Genomic DNA, 17,893 nt, shown 5'->3' with positions numbered 1-17,893 from the left:
GGCTGCCTCGAAAAGGAAAGTGAAATGACCGCGATGTGCAGCTGTGTTTGGACAGCTGGTGAATGCACAGGCTATAGCCGCCGTCACTGCGGGCTGGCAGCTTTGCTCAGAAACTGAACCTATGCAACCAGGATATTTTCAGCTTAGCAATGGGGCCCTCTTATCGCCACTCCTTTTGTTATGCGCATGTCATATGTAAATGGGCCCCACTTTTCATGCAGTGAAGTCGGTCTAGTTGAGAGAGGGCTACCATTGGCTGACTTAGTTGACAGAGGTCTAGCTTTGGCATGTGAATATCAGTTAAATTGCCTGGTGTCTGGCGTTTCTCTCCAGCATTACCTATGAATGCCTTGACGTTGCGGCCCATGCCTGTTGTGGCAGCTGGCAGTTTATATGTATTTTTAATATGAGAGCATTACTTCGATCATAGTGTGAAAACCCCGCCATCGTCAGAAACCTTGGCTGAAACGTGGCACGCAGATGTCATCACTGCTCCTGGAGCAATCAGCTCCCTCACCGCCACTACCTCAAAGCAGGATTGAGGTGTCCACTGACCCAGGGAGCCAGTTAGGCACCTTTCCTTTCCATCTAAACCTTCCGCTGGTTTTGAGAAAAGGAAAGGCACATGACTACCTTAGTTTGTTGGTGGATGCCACCCCTACCCACAACGCAGTTGAGGTGTCCACTGAGCCAGTTACAATTTCTCTTGCATTTGCACATAAGAATTTCTTATGTGCCCCCATAATTTTTGTTTCTTTTTGCAGGCCCACTGACACTGCTGGGTGGCGTGGAGGGTCTGGGCTTTGTGCACACACGCTATGCCAGCGCAGACTGGCCAGACATCGAGATCCACATGGCCTCTGGCTCCCCCGTGTCGGACAATGGCGAGACATTCCGCTCGGCTCATGGACTCAGCAACGAGGTCGGTACCCTTGGTAGTCAGGCCCAGCTGCTGCCATTTTTGCCAGAATTCAGTTCTGTCCTTATCTGAGCTTTTATCATTTTATCTTGCCATCTTTGTAAGCCATCAATGCCATTCCTTTATTGAACATTATGAGCGACAAAGTTTGGAGGTCTGTAGTATAACTTTCGTGCTCACACTTTTAAGGCCTGCTTGACTGAAACTTTACTCAGGCTGAATTGGTTGGTTGGTTGGTTTATTGGGGTTTAACGTCCCAAAGCGACTCAGGCTATGAGAGACGCCGTAGTGAAGGACTCCGGAAATTTCGACCACCTGGGGTTCTTTGACGCGCACTGACATCGCACAGCACACGGGCCTCTAGAATTTCGCCTTCAAGAAGTTCAGCCGCCACGGCCGGGATCAAAGTTGTAACATACCAGACGTACACCTTGCAGGGAGCTGTGTGTTCACTCAGCAAGGACAACATGGTATACATTTTAGAATCTCCTTTGCTTGCTATAAGCCCTCCCACTGCTTTTATTGCTTCATCCTTGTTTTCATTGCCTTCATTCTTGAGTTGTGCCTGGAAACCTGTGCTTTGTCCTTTTGTCAATATTCCTGCACAGAGCAGCATTATGTCCAAGCAGACACACTTGTCCAGAGGTTGTTCTGCTTGAAAGATGAGGACATGAGTGCAGAAGGACAAACGAGACAGGTACTGGACTAATATGAAAAACTGGACAATAGCTTCAACACTGCTTATTTTTTTTTAATAATAATAATAATTATAAGAAGAAAGTCTTTATTCCCATTCTAATACAAGGGAAAGGGACCACAGATGAAAAGCTGCAAAGCAGCAGCTTCAGAGTCTCTGAGGCCCAACACATAGACATGGCATACAGCATGTGGTCAGGTACGCGACGACATAACAACCATGGGGCGAGACAGAAACAATGCACACACTACAGGCAATTCAATAAAACTGCAAAAAAATTATTGTTGCATATGCACTCTACAATGGTTTAAGTTTGCAAATGTAAGCTTCTACACGTTAGCCTGAAGAAAAAAAAGAATTGTAAACTCTTTAGGGCGCAAAGTGTGAACATGTGTATTGCATAGGTTATTTGTTTAAAATGCTTGGCATCCAGAAAGTGTAATGTCTGACTTTTATAGTTTGTTCTATTACGGGTCACAGCCCATAGTTCCCTAGATCTTGTGGCGACAACTTTTTCCTTCAATCTAAGTTCAGCAAGGGATTTAAGAAATGAAGTCACCACAGGGGGTGCAAACCTAAGACTGTACTGGACTGTCTTAGGTTTCTATCTTACCGCTCTTACCGCTGCCAAATTTCTTACCTTAGTTGTATATAGTATGTCATGTTTGACATTGTCTAATTACTGTGGAATCCCTATGATACTAACACAGTTGATATGAATTTCAGGATGGTGTGAATTTCTATAATTCCCCGACCAGAGTGCACTGTGTACACTGTGCAGAATTTAGGATGTTCCAAACACTCTGCCGGGGCATGACTGCACTCTCCAGCACTTAGCGCTGCCCACGCAGCCTGCACATTGCAGAGTTGCAATTTCCAATCTCATATGCACCATGAGTAGTGAGCTGCGGCTGTGCGGTCGTAAATAAATCCAGTCAGCTGTAAACAGATCTGCGTGAATGCAGTTCCTGTAGTTTCACATACAGATTTTTGTTCGTTTTGGATTATACTAATTTTTTCTTGACCCTGTAAGTTTTGTATCGCAGATATTAACTCTTACTCTGTCTCCCCAAGCTGCCACCCTAATGTACACAGTCGAGCCCAGATATACTCGGTTATTGTATATACTGAACAGTCGGAACATCGCTTTGAAAATCCCATGCAAAAGTATACGATATTGTTTCTGTTTATCAAACATTTGTTCAACTGACCATGCAGTGTATCCAAATGGCATGGCACGCCGCTTCAGGTGGCGTTTCTCTAAAGACGCTCTTTGATCACTTTTCACACATGGAGACGAGTCAGCTACGTGGCCTTGGGCACCTGCTGGTAGCACTAGCGCTGTGAAACTACGTGATGAGATGAATGTGTGTTTGAGGGTGGCCACCGGTTTCTTATCCTCATTTTATAGGCAGATCGCTGTCACGTGGCGGCTCTTGCCTTGCATGCTTCACTGCCAATAGCACTGCGGAAGCCAACTGTGGAGCCTTTGTCAAAAGTTTATAGCCCAGAAGGGTTGGGTTCTGGGCTGCACCGTGTGAAGCGCTATGCATCCCAGCATTAAAGGGGAGGTGAAATGTTTTGTAGGATTCAAGGTTATTCAAAAAATTGGAATCTACGAAGCTTCTAGGTAAAGCATGAAAAGAAGTTTTGTGTTAGCATTCAAAAGGGTGACATAATCATCGATTAAAACTGCAGTGACGTTCAGGCTTCTCCTCACTGCGTTTTAGGAGTGCGAGGAAACTCGTGGTGACATCATTGTTGCCAAAATTTCAATGTCCGCTGCCTTTGTCTACATGCTGCCGTGCATTTTCGATGCCGCCAAACAATGCTTCATAAGCTTCGCCTTCAGCAGCATTCGTCTTCTTCCTTTAAATGACCGCTTCTTCACTGGAAACAGCGCTGCCATACGTGACATCATCATTACAGCCTCTGCCTGTCGCTGTACGCTGCAGAGAAGCCTGAACGCCAACACGGGTTTAGTTGGCGATTAGGTCACCATTTCATACGCTAGCGCAAAAAGATTTTGCGTGCTTTACCTGCAAGTTTCAACATTCAGCTCATTTAAACTCATCGAATTTTAAAACCTCTTCAGTTGCCCTTTAAGACTGTACCTGAACTCTAATGAGATTATTCTATTTATAGTGTACTGCTAACAGAATTCGCAGTGGCTAGTTCCAAAGCACTGTTTACTGCGGCTTCAGTGCTAAGTAGGTTAGGCCTAGCAATGACTAGCAAGCAGCATTCTGAGCCAGTACGGCGGCGAGCGGCACGTCGCTGCAAAAGTCATATCACTGGCATGGGTGCAGTGTTTGCTTCCGGGTTACAGGCAATACTTTATCTAGTATTGCCATGGTTTATTATTATGCCAGCAGAGCAAGCAGAGTGCTGGCACTGGCAGCTGTGGATAGATGCACATGACCAGGCCGGACCATTCCAGAACACTGCATCGCTTGTAGCTCCTGGTAACAGTGTTTCTTGCAGGAAATTTCTCATGGGCTCGCTCATGTGTTGATCTGAATATTCATTGAATTTGAAGTTTCAGTCGGGCAGTCCTTTAAAGATTGCTTTGCGCTTTCTGGCATAGCTTTCAGTTATTTAAATGCTGGCTGCCAGCCAATTTGTTTCTGGAAAACGTAATGTGTACCTATGTACACCTGGTCCAGATTATGAGAGGGAAATAACTAGAAGAATAAGAATAGGGTGGAGCGCGTATGGCAGGTTCTCTCTGATCATGAATGGCAGTTTACCAATATCCCTCAAGAGAAAAGTATACAACAGTTGTATCCTACCGGTACTCACCTATGGGGCAGAAACGTGGAGGCTAACAAAGAGGGTTCAGCTTAAGTTAAGGACAACGCAGCGAGCTATGGAAAGAAAAATGATAGGTGTAACGTTAAGAGATCGGAAGCGGGCGGAGTGGGTGAGGGCACAAACATGGGTTAATGACATCCTAGTTGAAATCAAGAGGAAGAAATGGGCTTGGGCAGGGCATGTATGCGAAGGCAAGATAACCGCTGGTCCTTAAGGGTAACGGAGTGGATTCCAAGAGAAGACAAGCGTAGCAGGAGGTGGCAGAAAGTCAGGTGGGCAGATGAGATAAAGAAGTTTGCGGGAATACGGTGGCAGCAACTGGGGAAGGACAGGGCTAATTGGAGAGACACGGGAGAGGCCTTTGCCCTGCAGTGGGCGTAGTCAGGCTGATGATGATGATGTTTGCACCCTTGAAGGCAGTGAGTCCTTGCACAACATAATGCCAAGTGTAGAAACTCAGGCCTGTTTTCGCTGTGCTCATTTAAGTTTCTCTGTTCTCCAAAAACACCGGTTTCTGTGTCTGTGGTGCAGACGTGGGAGTCGACGTTTGCCCCCTACCTTGACCGGGAGTCCATGTCGCTGTACCCAGTGCTCCTGCGGCCCCGATCACGTGGCCAGCTGCGCCTGAAGTCACGTGACCCCTACGAGGCACCGGACATCGACCCCCGCTACCTCACGCACCCGCGAGACATCAAGACCATGGTTGACGGTATGTGCACAGCACGCGAGGTAGCACTGCGGTATGTTTTTCCCGATGCATCGTGGGAAAGGCTCTCCACGCTTACCTACATGCAGGGATGCCAGGAAATGCGAATCACATATTTGCAGAAACGAAACGTGTTTATTTTTTTTCCTTTTTCCTGAAATCTGCTCCGGAATACTTCTCAAGTCCTATTCTAAACCAAAGAAGTAATGGCGCGATCTTTTTTTTGTCGCTCTTCAAATAAACTAATACATTAAGCTCGACCACCAGTAGAGGCCCGTGTACTGTGCGATGTCGGTGCACGTTAAAGAACCCCCGGTGGTCAAAATTTCCGGAGCCCTTCACTATGGCGTCCCTCATAGCCTCAGTCGCTTTGGGACGTTAAACCCCATAAACCAAACCAAACCAGTAAACCACCATATTTTTATAGGCTTCTTTACCTTCTTGGCGACTTAATAGTTGAAATGACTACTGTTGGAAGATAAAATTTGATAAAAAATCTCGAAATTTCTTCTTTTGGTACCTTTTTTATCAAATCAAATTTTATTTCCTTTGTACAAGGTACAAGGACGGAGCAGCCGCAAAAAGCTGCTGCTGCCAGCATCTTGATGAGACGACTGCCCCACTCACAAGAGCAGCATTGGCCCACTATACATCGTCTCAATCACAGCAGTAACATGAATATCAAATGGGTATCCCACAAGAGGAAAACAAAAGCGTCAGTGGCTACAAATGAGTAAAAAGGAAAGAAAAGGACAAAAAGATCACACAGGCCGCAAAGAACTGGCATCATGCAGACTCAGTCAGAGGCTTATAAAGTAAAATGCATCACAAAAACATTTTTTTCAATGATTTCCTGGGCAGTTTAGTGACATCAATGGACTGGCGAGCATATTCATTAAGGACGACTGGAAGCGTGTAGGTTATTGATTGAAGCGAATAGCTTTTGGGGGGAGTTGGTATGTGCCACATATCCAGATGATGCGTGTTATATGCGATTGCATTTTTTTGTATTTGGAAATATTTATGAAAAAGGAGTTATTCCTTACTGCATTGTGATACGATGCAGTCAGTCGATAGTTGTAAAATTCCCAAACAGTAATGATCGACAGATTTGTAAAGAAATGTTTTGTGTGAGTCATACGATGCGTTAGCTATTATTCTTACTGCTTTCTTCTGTGAAAGCGACAATTTGTTTAAGTTTGTTTTGGTAGCTGTTCCCCACACCAACTGCGCATATGTAAGATGTGGAAGAATTAGGGAACTATATAACAGTAGCTTTATCTGTTGGGGTAGCATGTGCCTACATTTGTTCATTACACCGATTGCTCGGCACATTTTCTCAGAGATTTCATTAATGTGGTGATCCCTAGTCAAGTGACTAGAAAAAATAACGCCAAGAACTTTCATGCTATATACTGTTTCAATAGAGAGCTTATCGAGCACAACTTTAAGTGAGGAAACGTACTTGTTTTTGGGTCGATAGAGGACAGCTTGAATTTTTTTCCGCATTTATTATTAACGAGTTTTGTTTTGCCCATATGTGAAATGAGGCAGTGACTCATTGCAAATTTTTTCTATTTCCTGAGTCGTCTTGCCTGGGATCAGTAGACTTGTGTCATCAGCGTAGCATACTTAGGAAACCTGCAGATTGTGAAATAGGCTGTATAAGTTATTACAAGCAAAAAAAGCAGCGGACCGAGAATACTTCCGTGAGGTACACCTGTTTTCATTGCCTTAGTATCTGAAGAAAACCTACCAGTTGCTACAAACTGTTGACGTTGACTGAGATAAGATGCCATTAACTTATAAACTACTCCGCTTACACCGTACAATCTCAGTCTGACAAGGAGAGTTTCATGCTACAAAGAATCGAAGGCTTTTGATAGGTCTATTATATATTCCAAGTGTTATGCTGTCATTTAAAAAACTATTAATTATTATTTCCTTCTGCACTAGTAGTGCTGTTTCTGTAGAACATTGTTTACAGAAACAGTTTTGAAAGTCACGCAGCACTGCGTGCTTAATGAGGTAGCTGGATCTAGAGTAAATCACTTTTTCCATAGCTTTAGAAAAAATAGGCAAGATTGATATAGGCCTCTAATTTTTTAACAGATTTCTTTCCCCACCTTTGAATATTAGAATGACTTTCGCAGTCTGCATTGATTGTGGAATGACGCTGGTTGAAAGGATGAGGTTAAATATGTACGCTAGTGGGGCTGTTACGATTTCTGCAGCGTGTTTGATAGGCTTTATCTGCAGATCATCAGCATCGCAAACACTGCTGTTCTTTAAATTCATTAATATGGAAGTGACTTCATCCTCGTCCGTAGGGTACAGAAACATGGTACTCTCATTTGGTGAAGTGCCTGCAAATGGTGCATCATTTCCTGCTGAGACAACACTGTGATGTGAAAATTGCTTTATGAAGCGGTCATTAAAGAGACCAGCTAGATGATATCTGAGACCATCGTGCCATTGTGACAAATCGATTCAATTTCTTTAGAGCAACGAGTACGACCAAGAACAATGTCTAATTTCTTCATCGTTTGTATTTAAACAAAAATGAAGCAAATTCAGCTCAGTTTACTCCGTATGAAAGCGCAATCCATTTCGGTTGTACAAGACAAGCTTCATAACGATGCTTGAAAAAGTTTTCCTAAAAATTTTTTGTGACTAGGTTTTGCTACTAGTTGCAAACTTAAGATGACGGCCACTGCATGAAAAAAATTTTTTTCGCCAAAAATAAGCTGGAATAATATTTATCATAGTAACACAATACGCCACGTTTTTTTTTAAAGAAATCAAAGATCGTCGAGCGCAGAGTCTGGATCAGTTGGCATTGAATGACTGGCTGAATTTCGATGAAGGCGAAATTCTACAGGCCCGTGTACTGTGGTACGTCAGTGCACATTAAAGAACCCCAGGTGGTCGAAATTTCCGGAGCCCTTCACTACGGCGTCTCTCATAGCCCGAGTTGCTTTGGGGCGTTAAACCCCAATAAAGCAAACCAAACCTTTTTTCCTATAGTATGTGCTTTATGAGGTGGGTATGTATCTGTATATGTATCCGTATCTGTATATGTATCTGTATATGCATCTGTATATGCATCTGTATATGCATCTGTATATGCATCTGTATATGCATCTGTATATGCATCCGTATATGTATCCGTATATGTATCCGTATATGTATCCGTATATGTATCCGTATATGTATCCGTATATGTATCCGTATATGTATCTGTATATGTATCTGTATATGCATATGTATCTGCATATGTATCTGCATATGTATCTGCATATGCATCTGCATATGCATCCGCATATGTATCCGTATATGTATCCGTATATGCATCTGCTTATGCATCTGCTTATGTATCTGCTTATGTATCTGCATATGTATCTGTATCTGTACATGTATCTGTATGTGTATCATATTTATGTATCTGTGTTCTTCAAATGGAAGTTTAGTTGTGCAAAAGTGTGCTGGTGTTGGTTTGTCTTTCTTGTGTCCTTGTGTTTCGTACTTCTCGTGTGATGAATGACACCTGCGTGTCGCTGTTATGCAGCCATGAAGCTCTGCCTGAAGCTGGTGGGAATGCCGGCCCTGCGTGAGCTTGGGGCACGCGTCTGGGAGCAGCCCCTGCCCGGCTGTGAGCTCTACCCGTTCCTGGGTGACGAGTACCTGGCCTGTGCAGCCCGCTCCTACACCAGCACCCTGTACCACCCGGCTGGCACCTGTCGCATGGGCCGCACCAACGACTCGCGCGCCGTCCTCGACCCACAGCTCAGGTGAGGGTCCATTGCTACTCTGTGGCCACTGAGCAAATCACTAATAGCCAGCTTAACCAGCGGACGCCATGTTTTTATGCCAACAGTAGACAAACCCGGTAGATGCCATGTTTGCTCCGTGTGATTGTTCTGTACTAATTAAACCTGCAATCGAAACAATTTCTGTAGTTTAAAAACACCTAGAGCAAACTCTTATAAAAATGACAGTTGTAAAAACCAAAAAAATTGCAAGACCAGTTTCATGACAAACTATCCTTCATCTCGCAAGTTATTTGCAGTTCTTTGGAAGATGGAGCTCTCTAAATATAGTCCCAAAAGTATTTTACCACTACAGAAATATTTTTCAAATTATTAATACAGTACTTGAAAAACCACTTCAGACTGGTGTTTCTCAAGTACCGTATTAATAATTTGAAAAATATTTCTGTAGTGGTAAATATTTGTGGGGCTATATTTAGAGAGCTCCATCTTCCAAAGAACTGCAAATAACTTGTTAGATGAAGGATAGTTTGTCATGAAACTGCAGTCTTGTTGAAATTTTGGAGTTTTTGCAGTTGTAAGTTAACGAGGGTTTGCTCTATATGCAGAGTGCTTGGATATCTTGGATTATATTGTGACGAAGACAAAGCTGGCAGTGGTGCGGTAGGGAGCACTCGCACAATGCCAGCGGCCATCAAATCATCTCTTGCTCATCGTTCATCGCACCTCATTCTTCGGCTGGCCGCCACATAACAATATTCTGTGTCTTAGTGCCCTACGTTCGCTACAGTTTTTGTTATTCGTGCACGAAAGCCAGTGCTAGAAATTTGCCATCTGTTCCTTTGAGGCCTTTGCAGTGGGATATGTTCATCTCCAAACAGTGTTCTGCACTTTTAGTGTGTTTGGTGAATTTCTGTCGACCCGTTTGCCAACTTCCGCTTGCAGGGTGAAAGGGATCGAGCACCTGCGCGTGGTGGATGCTTCCATCATGCCCATCCTGGTGTCTGGCAACACCAACGCGCCTGTCATCATGATCGCGGAGAAGGCCTCCGACATGATCCGGCAACACTGGCAAGGCACAGCGTGAACGTTCGCCCCGGACGAGTTGCATGAGCTGCGTGTTGCAGCGCTGAATTTCTTCTTGCACCGTGCTGGAGCACACAGTATCCGACACATGCTCCAGCTGGCTGGAACATGCGTCCCCCTGAGGAAAATCGGACTCTGCCTCCAGTACCTCCTCCTGCTCCCAAGTCCGGAAGACCGATGGGTGCAGCCACTGGGCTAGTCAGTTTCTTCAGCAGTGGCTGTATTTTCCAAACGGTGCTTTGAGTGCCTGCAGGCTCAGGCATGGACCAGAAGAGGACACTTCTCTCAGTGGAAGATCCATTTACTTCATTGGGAGACCAACGGCGCATGAGACAGGACAGAGTGGAGGAGAGCCTCAGTGTTTAAGCAAGACAGAGAGCTTGGCAAATCGGTCCAATGTTTTTCAAGGGAACAGTGCACAGACAAAGGACTAAGGGAGTAGACAAGACAAATGCTGTCTTGTCCGCCTCCTTCGTCCTTTGTCTCTGCACTGTTGCCCTGAGAATTTTTTAGCGTTGACAATTTTTTTTCAGTCGTTGACTGGAAAAATGAAATGGTGCATATTTTCATATTCAGGAACATTCAGGGAACAGGTGCATATTCAGGAACATGTGTGGCCTTTCTTGTTACCGTGTATGAATAAGTGGCAGATTGTGCTTTCGTCTTGCCTCGCCCCCTTGAGGTGGACTTCTGCGGCTTGTTGAGCGTCACTTTTCAACAGCTGAAGTTCCGGAATTGATTGATTGTGACCTAAAGGCTGCAGCTGTTGTGCTGCTTGCCTTACAACTGCGAGTCGCTGGTGCGTTGCTGATCTGCTTTGAGTGTTTTGCTCAGGTTGGCTTCATTCAGCACGATTTCTGCGAGCACTGCACTGGTGAAGTGTAGTCCCAAGAATTCCCCTGTTTAAGGAGGGGAGGGCCCTGGGGACCATTTATGTGGGCTACGGCACCCAACACTAACTAACTGGGCATGCCGTTGTAGTGTGACAAGAGCTTCGGTTCAAGATGTTGGTGAAATGCCATGAGTTTCTTGCAAGTTGTGTGCACAAGGTGCTAGAAAGCCTGTGCATTTGGCACTCATTCCTATTGAGCGGGTTGAATAGAATGTTCACATGTTTAATGAGTTGTGGGCCTTCGATGTCATCGAGGGTCAGCTGGTCATTTTCAATGGGATATCACTTGTTTGAAGGTGTTCTGTCCCAGTCCAATTTAAGCCCATGTTGCAGCTTAAATTGGTCCATATATGTATTTCAAGGTTAACTGAAGATGCATCCGGTGCAGCATGCCTCGTGCAGTGTTTGATTAAAGTGAATGCTGCCTGTAGGCATGTATGGTTTCAAGCATCAGTTGTTAGCCAGCCGTTGATTTTAAGAGGCAGGTTGTTGCCGATCGGAAATGTGTAGCAGGCATTGCTTGTTCTTGGGGCCAGTAAGAAGAATGAATGCTGTGCCTGACTAGTCATTGTCATGGTTTTTGTGCATCTGTATGACTACATAAATAAATTATGCATTTACTTTCGTTCGCAGGTCTTGTATTTGTTCACCAATACTTTGCGCTTAGCACTGCACTGTAGTACATCTATTTGAATGGCCCACTGCTCTGAGTATTCTGGTAGTGTTGTATATTTTTACACAAAGTTTCAAAGTTAAGAGTTGGTCTATACCGGGCAAGTTCAATTCAAGAAAGCAAATCATCTATAATGAGCGGAGGTTTGTGCTCAACACAGTTGGATGTATTGCAAAGCATCTGGATTAGCGACCACCTTATCAAGTTTACAGGAACCTTCAAGACAGGGTGCGATGAGTTGTTGTTCATAAAGGTAAATCCAGCGGTATGCCCACTACTCGGAGCACTGTAATGCGAATACACAGTAACAGTGCTCAGTGCAGGTGAAGTGCACCCTTCCGTGCAACCGTTGATTCGTGGAAGGACAACTAGGTCTGCAAGGTGGGTACTACCATGCCTACTTCTTCCTCAAGAGGACTGAAATCTGCCAGAACCATCCAAGCTTTGGATCCTCTGTCAACTCAAAGCTGAGGCAGATTGGAATATGCATGGCTACCTCTGTCCTCCCTTTCATTAGCACCGCCCGTGCCACTCATGACTGTGCTTTGCATCATGACTTTGCATCCCAGCATAAACTCCTCCTTACGCCTTCGTTATGGTGATTGCCATTTTCGGAAGTCTTTATTGAAGCAAGTTGAACACGGATATATTGAATTCAAAGGTGATTGGGAAATAGTTTGATACATCGGTGATCCGATACATCAAATATGGCAGTAGATATGCTTTTGTATAACCCAGAAGCAATAATACATTGCATCCATGCTAGTGATGCATTCTTGCATTGCTATATAGGCATTGTTCGGTTTAACCTGCAGCTTTGATGCTTCACATCAAAGCTGCAGCGGACGATATACTGCCCATTGTAAGATGTCTGATCCTGTTATCGGTACACTGTAAATTCAATAATCTCGTTAAATCTAGGGTAGTTGGTTTCAGCAACTCCTGCAGCGGAGCACTGCAGGCGAGGGTTTAGTTATGTTGGCTTCGCTGCGTGACAGCGATGTGGTGTGAAAAAAAAAAAAGGATGAGCGGAATGTTTCCCCCGAACGCACCTCGCATTCACCTCGTCACGCGGTTTCACAGCGACAACACTCCCATGCGCTAAAAACGGTTTGAAGCTCCACTTGCACGGAAGCGGTGTGCTGTTGGTTATATCGAATGTTGCGCTGAAAGTGAATTCGATATGCATGAACAGTAGTGCTGTACTTCTGCACAGGATTTTCAAGGGGAAGCTCAGACTGTTCGATATATGCAGGTTAGATATCTCCTGTAAATAGCGGGAAGGAATATACCACGAAAAGTCCCATATCGGTTAAAATATCGGACTTCATTTAGAAGCTGGAGACGTATGACTGATATGTAGGAGTGTGCAAATATTTGAAATTTTGAATACAAATTGCATATATTTGTGATATTTGAAAATTCCCAAATATTCTCCAGCGATCGTATACCACGTGGACGTCCATAATTCGACCGTGGCAAAACTACAATATCTGGGCAAATTGTCCGAAACCTAGTTTAAAGTGGCGGGAAGACAGTACGAAGGCATCCTCTTAGATATTTTTTCTTCTCCATCGATCGTTTCTTGTGGAGCAATCACATTCGGATGCTGCTAGGCTTTGAGCTCGAGCGAAATTCCGCAAGTAGGCTTTCCTGCATGTGACGCTTGATGAGAACAAGACGGCGGACCACCTGCTTCGAGCAATCAAAAAACGATTCCATGCTTTACATGTTTGACACCCACGCCCATGGCATTTGTTCTGTCACCTTCGTAACTCTCCTAGCGTTAGCTCTACTATCTCGTTTTGGTGACCTATTCTATGCGGAAAAGCCCATCTGCGGAATTTTTCACGACACTGCCAGAGGGCGACTGGCGATGTCGTAGCAGGGCAAGTGATCATACAAAAATCCCACATACTGCAAGAGCCGCCGCGGTGGCTCAGTGGTTATGGCGCTCGGCTGCTGACCCCAAAGACGCGGGTGCGATCCTGGCCGCGGTGGGCGAATTTCGATGGAGGCGAAATTCTAGAGGCCCGTGTTCTGTGCGATGCGAGTGCACGTTAAAGAACCCCAGGTGGTCGAAATTTCCGGAGCCCTTCACTACGGCGTCCCTCATAGCCAGAGTCGCTTTGAGACGTACGATAAACACCATACATGAAACTGAACTGCGCTGTAGCACTATAGGGCCTAGAAATACTCTAGGCACTATAGTAGCACTGTAACCCACGCACTTCGCAAGTGCCTATAACGGCAGGCGCGATGACGATCGGAGGGCCGCTATCGCTAGGCCAGAAACTGGCCTGCTTGCATAGTTTCGGTTTCTGAGCTTCGCTGCTAGCCCGCGCACTCGCCTGCCGTTCGAACCTCGATGCGCACCGCTGGTCATTAATTTTTTCTTCTTTTAAAAGCAGCCTCGCAGTTCCAACGCCAATATGCGTTCCCATCGCTGACGTATGTGTCTCAGTGCGCTAGCAGCAAGACCCCCACTCACCTGAAATTTCGCCACTGTCTCCCGCTAAGCATGAGCTGAAATAAATGAACTAAAACACTTTATGGCCGCGAGTGGTTTTCGAACCCGCGGCGTAGCGAAACGCCATCGCCGCAGCCGAAATCGTGTTTAACTGCGTCTCTGGCGCTGTGCTTTTGGATGTCGTCTCCATCAGCGTAAATCCATACACAGTGGATCCGAAACTGAAATGCTCACGCAGCTAATTCGCATTTGGCCTGCCACGCTAAATAGTCCGCAGTTTTTTTCTTCCAGAGAAACTTTATTTGCCTAGGTATTGGGAATTAGGGTTCTTCTAGCACGCCGAAACTGTGCACTCATCACGAGCTTTTCGGCGTCTGTGCGATACAGCCATAGAGGCTATTTACATATTTACAAGGCTTCAGCACATTTTTGCAATTTTCGGCAGTTTTTATGGAGGGGGGAGGGCATATTATAAATCGACCTTCGGATAATTCGGGAATTTCTTTCCATCGCTTGAAATCCGAGGTTTTACAAGCCATCACATTTTTTTTTAGTTGCCAGCCGTGTCAAGTATTTCATTTTGCTCATTCTGCATGACCATGTTAGAGGTTGCATACTGCTATTAAGGGTGGAGACACCAAATTTTGAAGCTATAAAAAGCCTGCTATTGGATTCCTATGTATGCAAGGGCGCTCACAGCCAGATGTTGGACGCAACAAACGTTTAAAAAATATTTTAATTCCGTTCCAAAGATTACCTAAATGCTCACTCTCACGATCTAGACCCATCGCTAGCGCCATCAACCATGACGTCACAAGGGGTAAAGAAAAATTAAAGTTTTAGTGACGTCATACCAAAATACAGTGACGTACGATGAGCGCAGTCGACGCACCAGCGAGCCGCGTTTGCTGCTAACCGCCACTCGCTCGGTTTGCGGCGCGCTGTTGCGAACAGCGTCGCAACGTCCGATCGCAGCTCGTTGCCTGCGTCCGGCCTGCTAGATGTCAACGGCGGGCCGCTCGCGGCAAACGCAACGACGGGAAGCGGCAGGCAATACGAGCACGGAGAGCGGCATCATCATGACGACATATAGGGCGCACTCCTTGGAGCCGGGCGGCCTGCGCCAGTCTTCGTGCCGACCGCCGGCATCTGAAGAACGCGATAGTATTGTTTGTTCACGTTCATAGCAAACCCTGGGATATATGAATATCAAAAATGCATTGTTTCTGACGATCGTTAGCAAATAGCGAGTTCCTGGTAGAAGTGATGACTGCGATGCAAGCAAATTTCATCCCATAGCCGGTTCTGTGCTGCTGCTACCTGGTGCGGTTCGCCTGCCGTCTGCTAGCTCTGTTGCTGAAGACGTCGTGGAAATCGAACATATATTTTGTTATGGGACGAGTTCACAGTAAAGGGGTGCCGAGCGGAGCACGTTTCTGAGCGCTGGCCAGTCCCGAAGCGCCCTCAGCTGCGGAGTCAATGCGAAAGCAGATAGGCCTAGCGACGACTAGGGCAGTCTAGGACCAGCGCGCAGGTCGTCGGCCGGCGTTGCCGCAGGCAGTGTCGCTGCCGAAAGGTCCACTTTTAGCACAGTCATGCTGTCGTATCTCGAATCTAGAAAGCATCCTTTCTGGTAGCATGGCTGTTTTGTATTTTCTTGTGCGGACGTGAAGTACGCCGAGTCTGCCGGCCGGTAGGTCAGCCTGGATACCGTCTGCCGACGTCATAAAAGCGAGCTAAAGAGTGTTCTTGACGTAAATAATAAACCATGGGACAAGAAATGTGAAAAAAGTGTCATTTTTGAGGATCGCTGACCAATACTGAGCTGCTATAGTAGAGGTAACAACTGTGATATGAGCAAATTTCTCACAACCGCGCCTAGCAGCTGCCGCTGGCGCGACGTTGGGGTCCGGCTCGCCTGGCGCCCGCTCGCTCCGCTGCCGAAGGCGTAGAGGAGTTTGACCATACTAATATTTTATTGTGAGATGATTCTATTAACACTACAGCTATTTGTGAAAAGTAGGCCTTTTATTATAGCGCAGGCGACTTCCGAAGCGCCGGCCGCTTGCTAAACAGGCTATAGGCCTAGCGACGACCACGGCAGCCAGGCAGCAGCAGAGCTCGTCGCCCGGAGCGCCCGCGAGCGGTGCCGTTGCCGAAAGCTCCCAACATAAAGCTTTGTCGCTGCTCGAGTATAGCTGGCAGTTCTGATAACAAGGCGATCTTGTCTTTTCTTGTGATATTTGTACACCATCCCAAGCAGCGCTCAGGTACTGCTGCACGGCAGCGAAGTGTGACACCGCGGTTGTGGGCGCACCTTGGGTAGAGCGGCGCAGCGATGCTTACTGGCATTTTGCAAAGTGTTTCGCATCCTCACGCGAACCCGCGAAGGCGATATTAGCGCGCGAACAAAACAAAAATTGACGTCCTCAGTCATTGGAATGAGATCTGTCAGAATCCGAGCTGCTGGGACTAGACATGCAGTTGTTTGCTTTCATGCGCTGGTCAGCACGTGTGTGAGAAAGCAGACGATGCAGCAGTAGGTGCGTCACAACTTTTGTGGGCCCACGTGACCAAGCGAAGCAGTTGATCTTCCCCCTCTGTGACGTCACTGTACAACTCGGCGTTTCGAAACCGAAAATCGTTCACCTAAAAAATGCTATAATAAATTATTCACTGTGAATATATGAATCTTTGAGTGTGTATCATGCTTCCTGGAGCCATAAGAAACGTTTGAAACTAAGAACGCGCGAACCACAAATTTGGTGCCTCCACCCCTTTAACATACATTTATGTGAACACCTTTTGTAGCGAGAGCTACATTACCCGCAGTCTCGCTGTGGGCCTTCGGAGCCACTTGTGCGCATGCGCGAGGAGCCGCCGAGTGACGTCACAGCTGCCGGCGCATTCGCAGAAAGAGGAAGGTCGCGGTGGAAAAACAAACCTTCATGGCGGCCAAGGAGAGCGAGGCAGACGCTGTGCCGCGTAGGAGACGGGAGAAACTCGAGTCGTCGGACCATTAAGCAAAAGAATAAGACATAACCAGGGTTATACCGTACCTCTCGCTACGCATATCCTGACATAGCCGAGCTAAGCCACTGCCAGTCTTTTTTTTTTGTCTTTCAGTTGCATACACTATTTCGAAAATAAGATATGGGCAACAAACTTCATTGCTTATACTTGTAAGATCTTTCATACTGATTCGATATTCGAAATCGTTTCTTCATATTCGTATTCGATTAGTGTACGAAAATTTCACTATTCACACTCAGCAGTAGGTTGCTTTTTACGAAACCTCCTAAAACGGGAGATAATGAGAAATTTGTCTTCTCATTTACTACTGGCAAATGCCAACAAAGCATCCCCAAACCTTGCTGTATACGCTTAACGCTCATATTGTCTTTACTCAGTCTGCCAGTTTAAGCATATGATAAGAGACATTTTGTACAGAGTAGCTTTTTTAGCTGCCAACGCCAACTCTGCTCACCCTGGGAATGCTTTCACTCGATTCATGGCCCCCCCACACACCGAAATTTGACACTTGCACTATTCCAGTACTTTCAGACTTCACCCACACATTTACTCTAGTAAGCCAGTCACTTCTGGCTACGTGTGTGGCGACATTCAGTACATCAGAAAGCAATTTCACTCTACTGGCCAAACCACTATAGCAATCATCACGAGGGTACTTTGCAGCGGTTTACCTCTAGTCCGCAGTTCAGGAGCGTGATGCCAGAAGACGAACCACGCAGTTCTTTCCATGATGCTTGCAATAATGAGAACGCACACCAAATGGCAAAACGCCAACACAAGGCTGCCGTGGTGGTCGGCACCCACGTGTGGATCATCAACCAACAAGACCAGTG

At 45.9% G+C, this 17,893-nt stretch overlaps 1 protein-coding gene across 1 annotated transcript in view; it reads left to right on the top strand.

Moving 5' to 3' along the window:
• The window catches only part of LOC149337243 (glucose dehydrogenase [FAD, quinone]-like), a 36,283-nt gene extending 24,775 nt beyond the window's left edge, over positions 1 to 11,508 (top strand). Inside the window, exons 8-11 of the mRNA XM_089553404.1 lie at positions 765 to 922; positions 4,962 to 5,139; positions 8,705 to 8,927; positions 9,852 to 11,508. Coding sequence (XP_089409530.1) covers positions 765 to 922; positions 4,962 to 5,139; positions 8,705 to 8,927; positions 9,852 to 9,993 — 701 coding nt within the window. The 3' untranslated portion in view covers positions 9,994 to 11,508. The remainder of the gene's footprint in view (positions 1 to 764; positions 923 to 4,961; positions 5,140 to 8,704; positions 8,928 to 9,851) is intronic.
• Positions 11,509 to 17,893: the final 6,385 nt, after the last annotated feature.

Source organism: Amblyomma mixtum, chromosome 7, assembly GCF_055824585.1.
Source record: "Amblyomma mixtum isolate Tamu chromosome 7, ASM5582458v1, whole genome shotgun sequence".
NCBI lineage: Eukaryota > Metazoa > Arthropoda > Arachnida > Ixodida > Ixodidae > Amblyomma > Amblyomma mixtum.
Note: the sequence above shows the minus strand (reverse complement) of the source record. Positions and strands in the feature narration are given on the sequence as shown.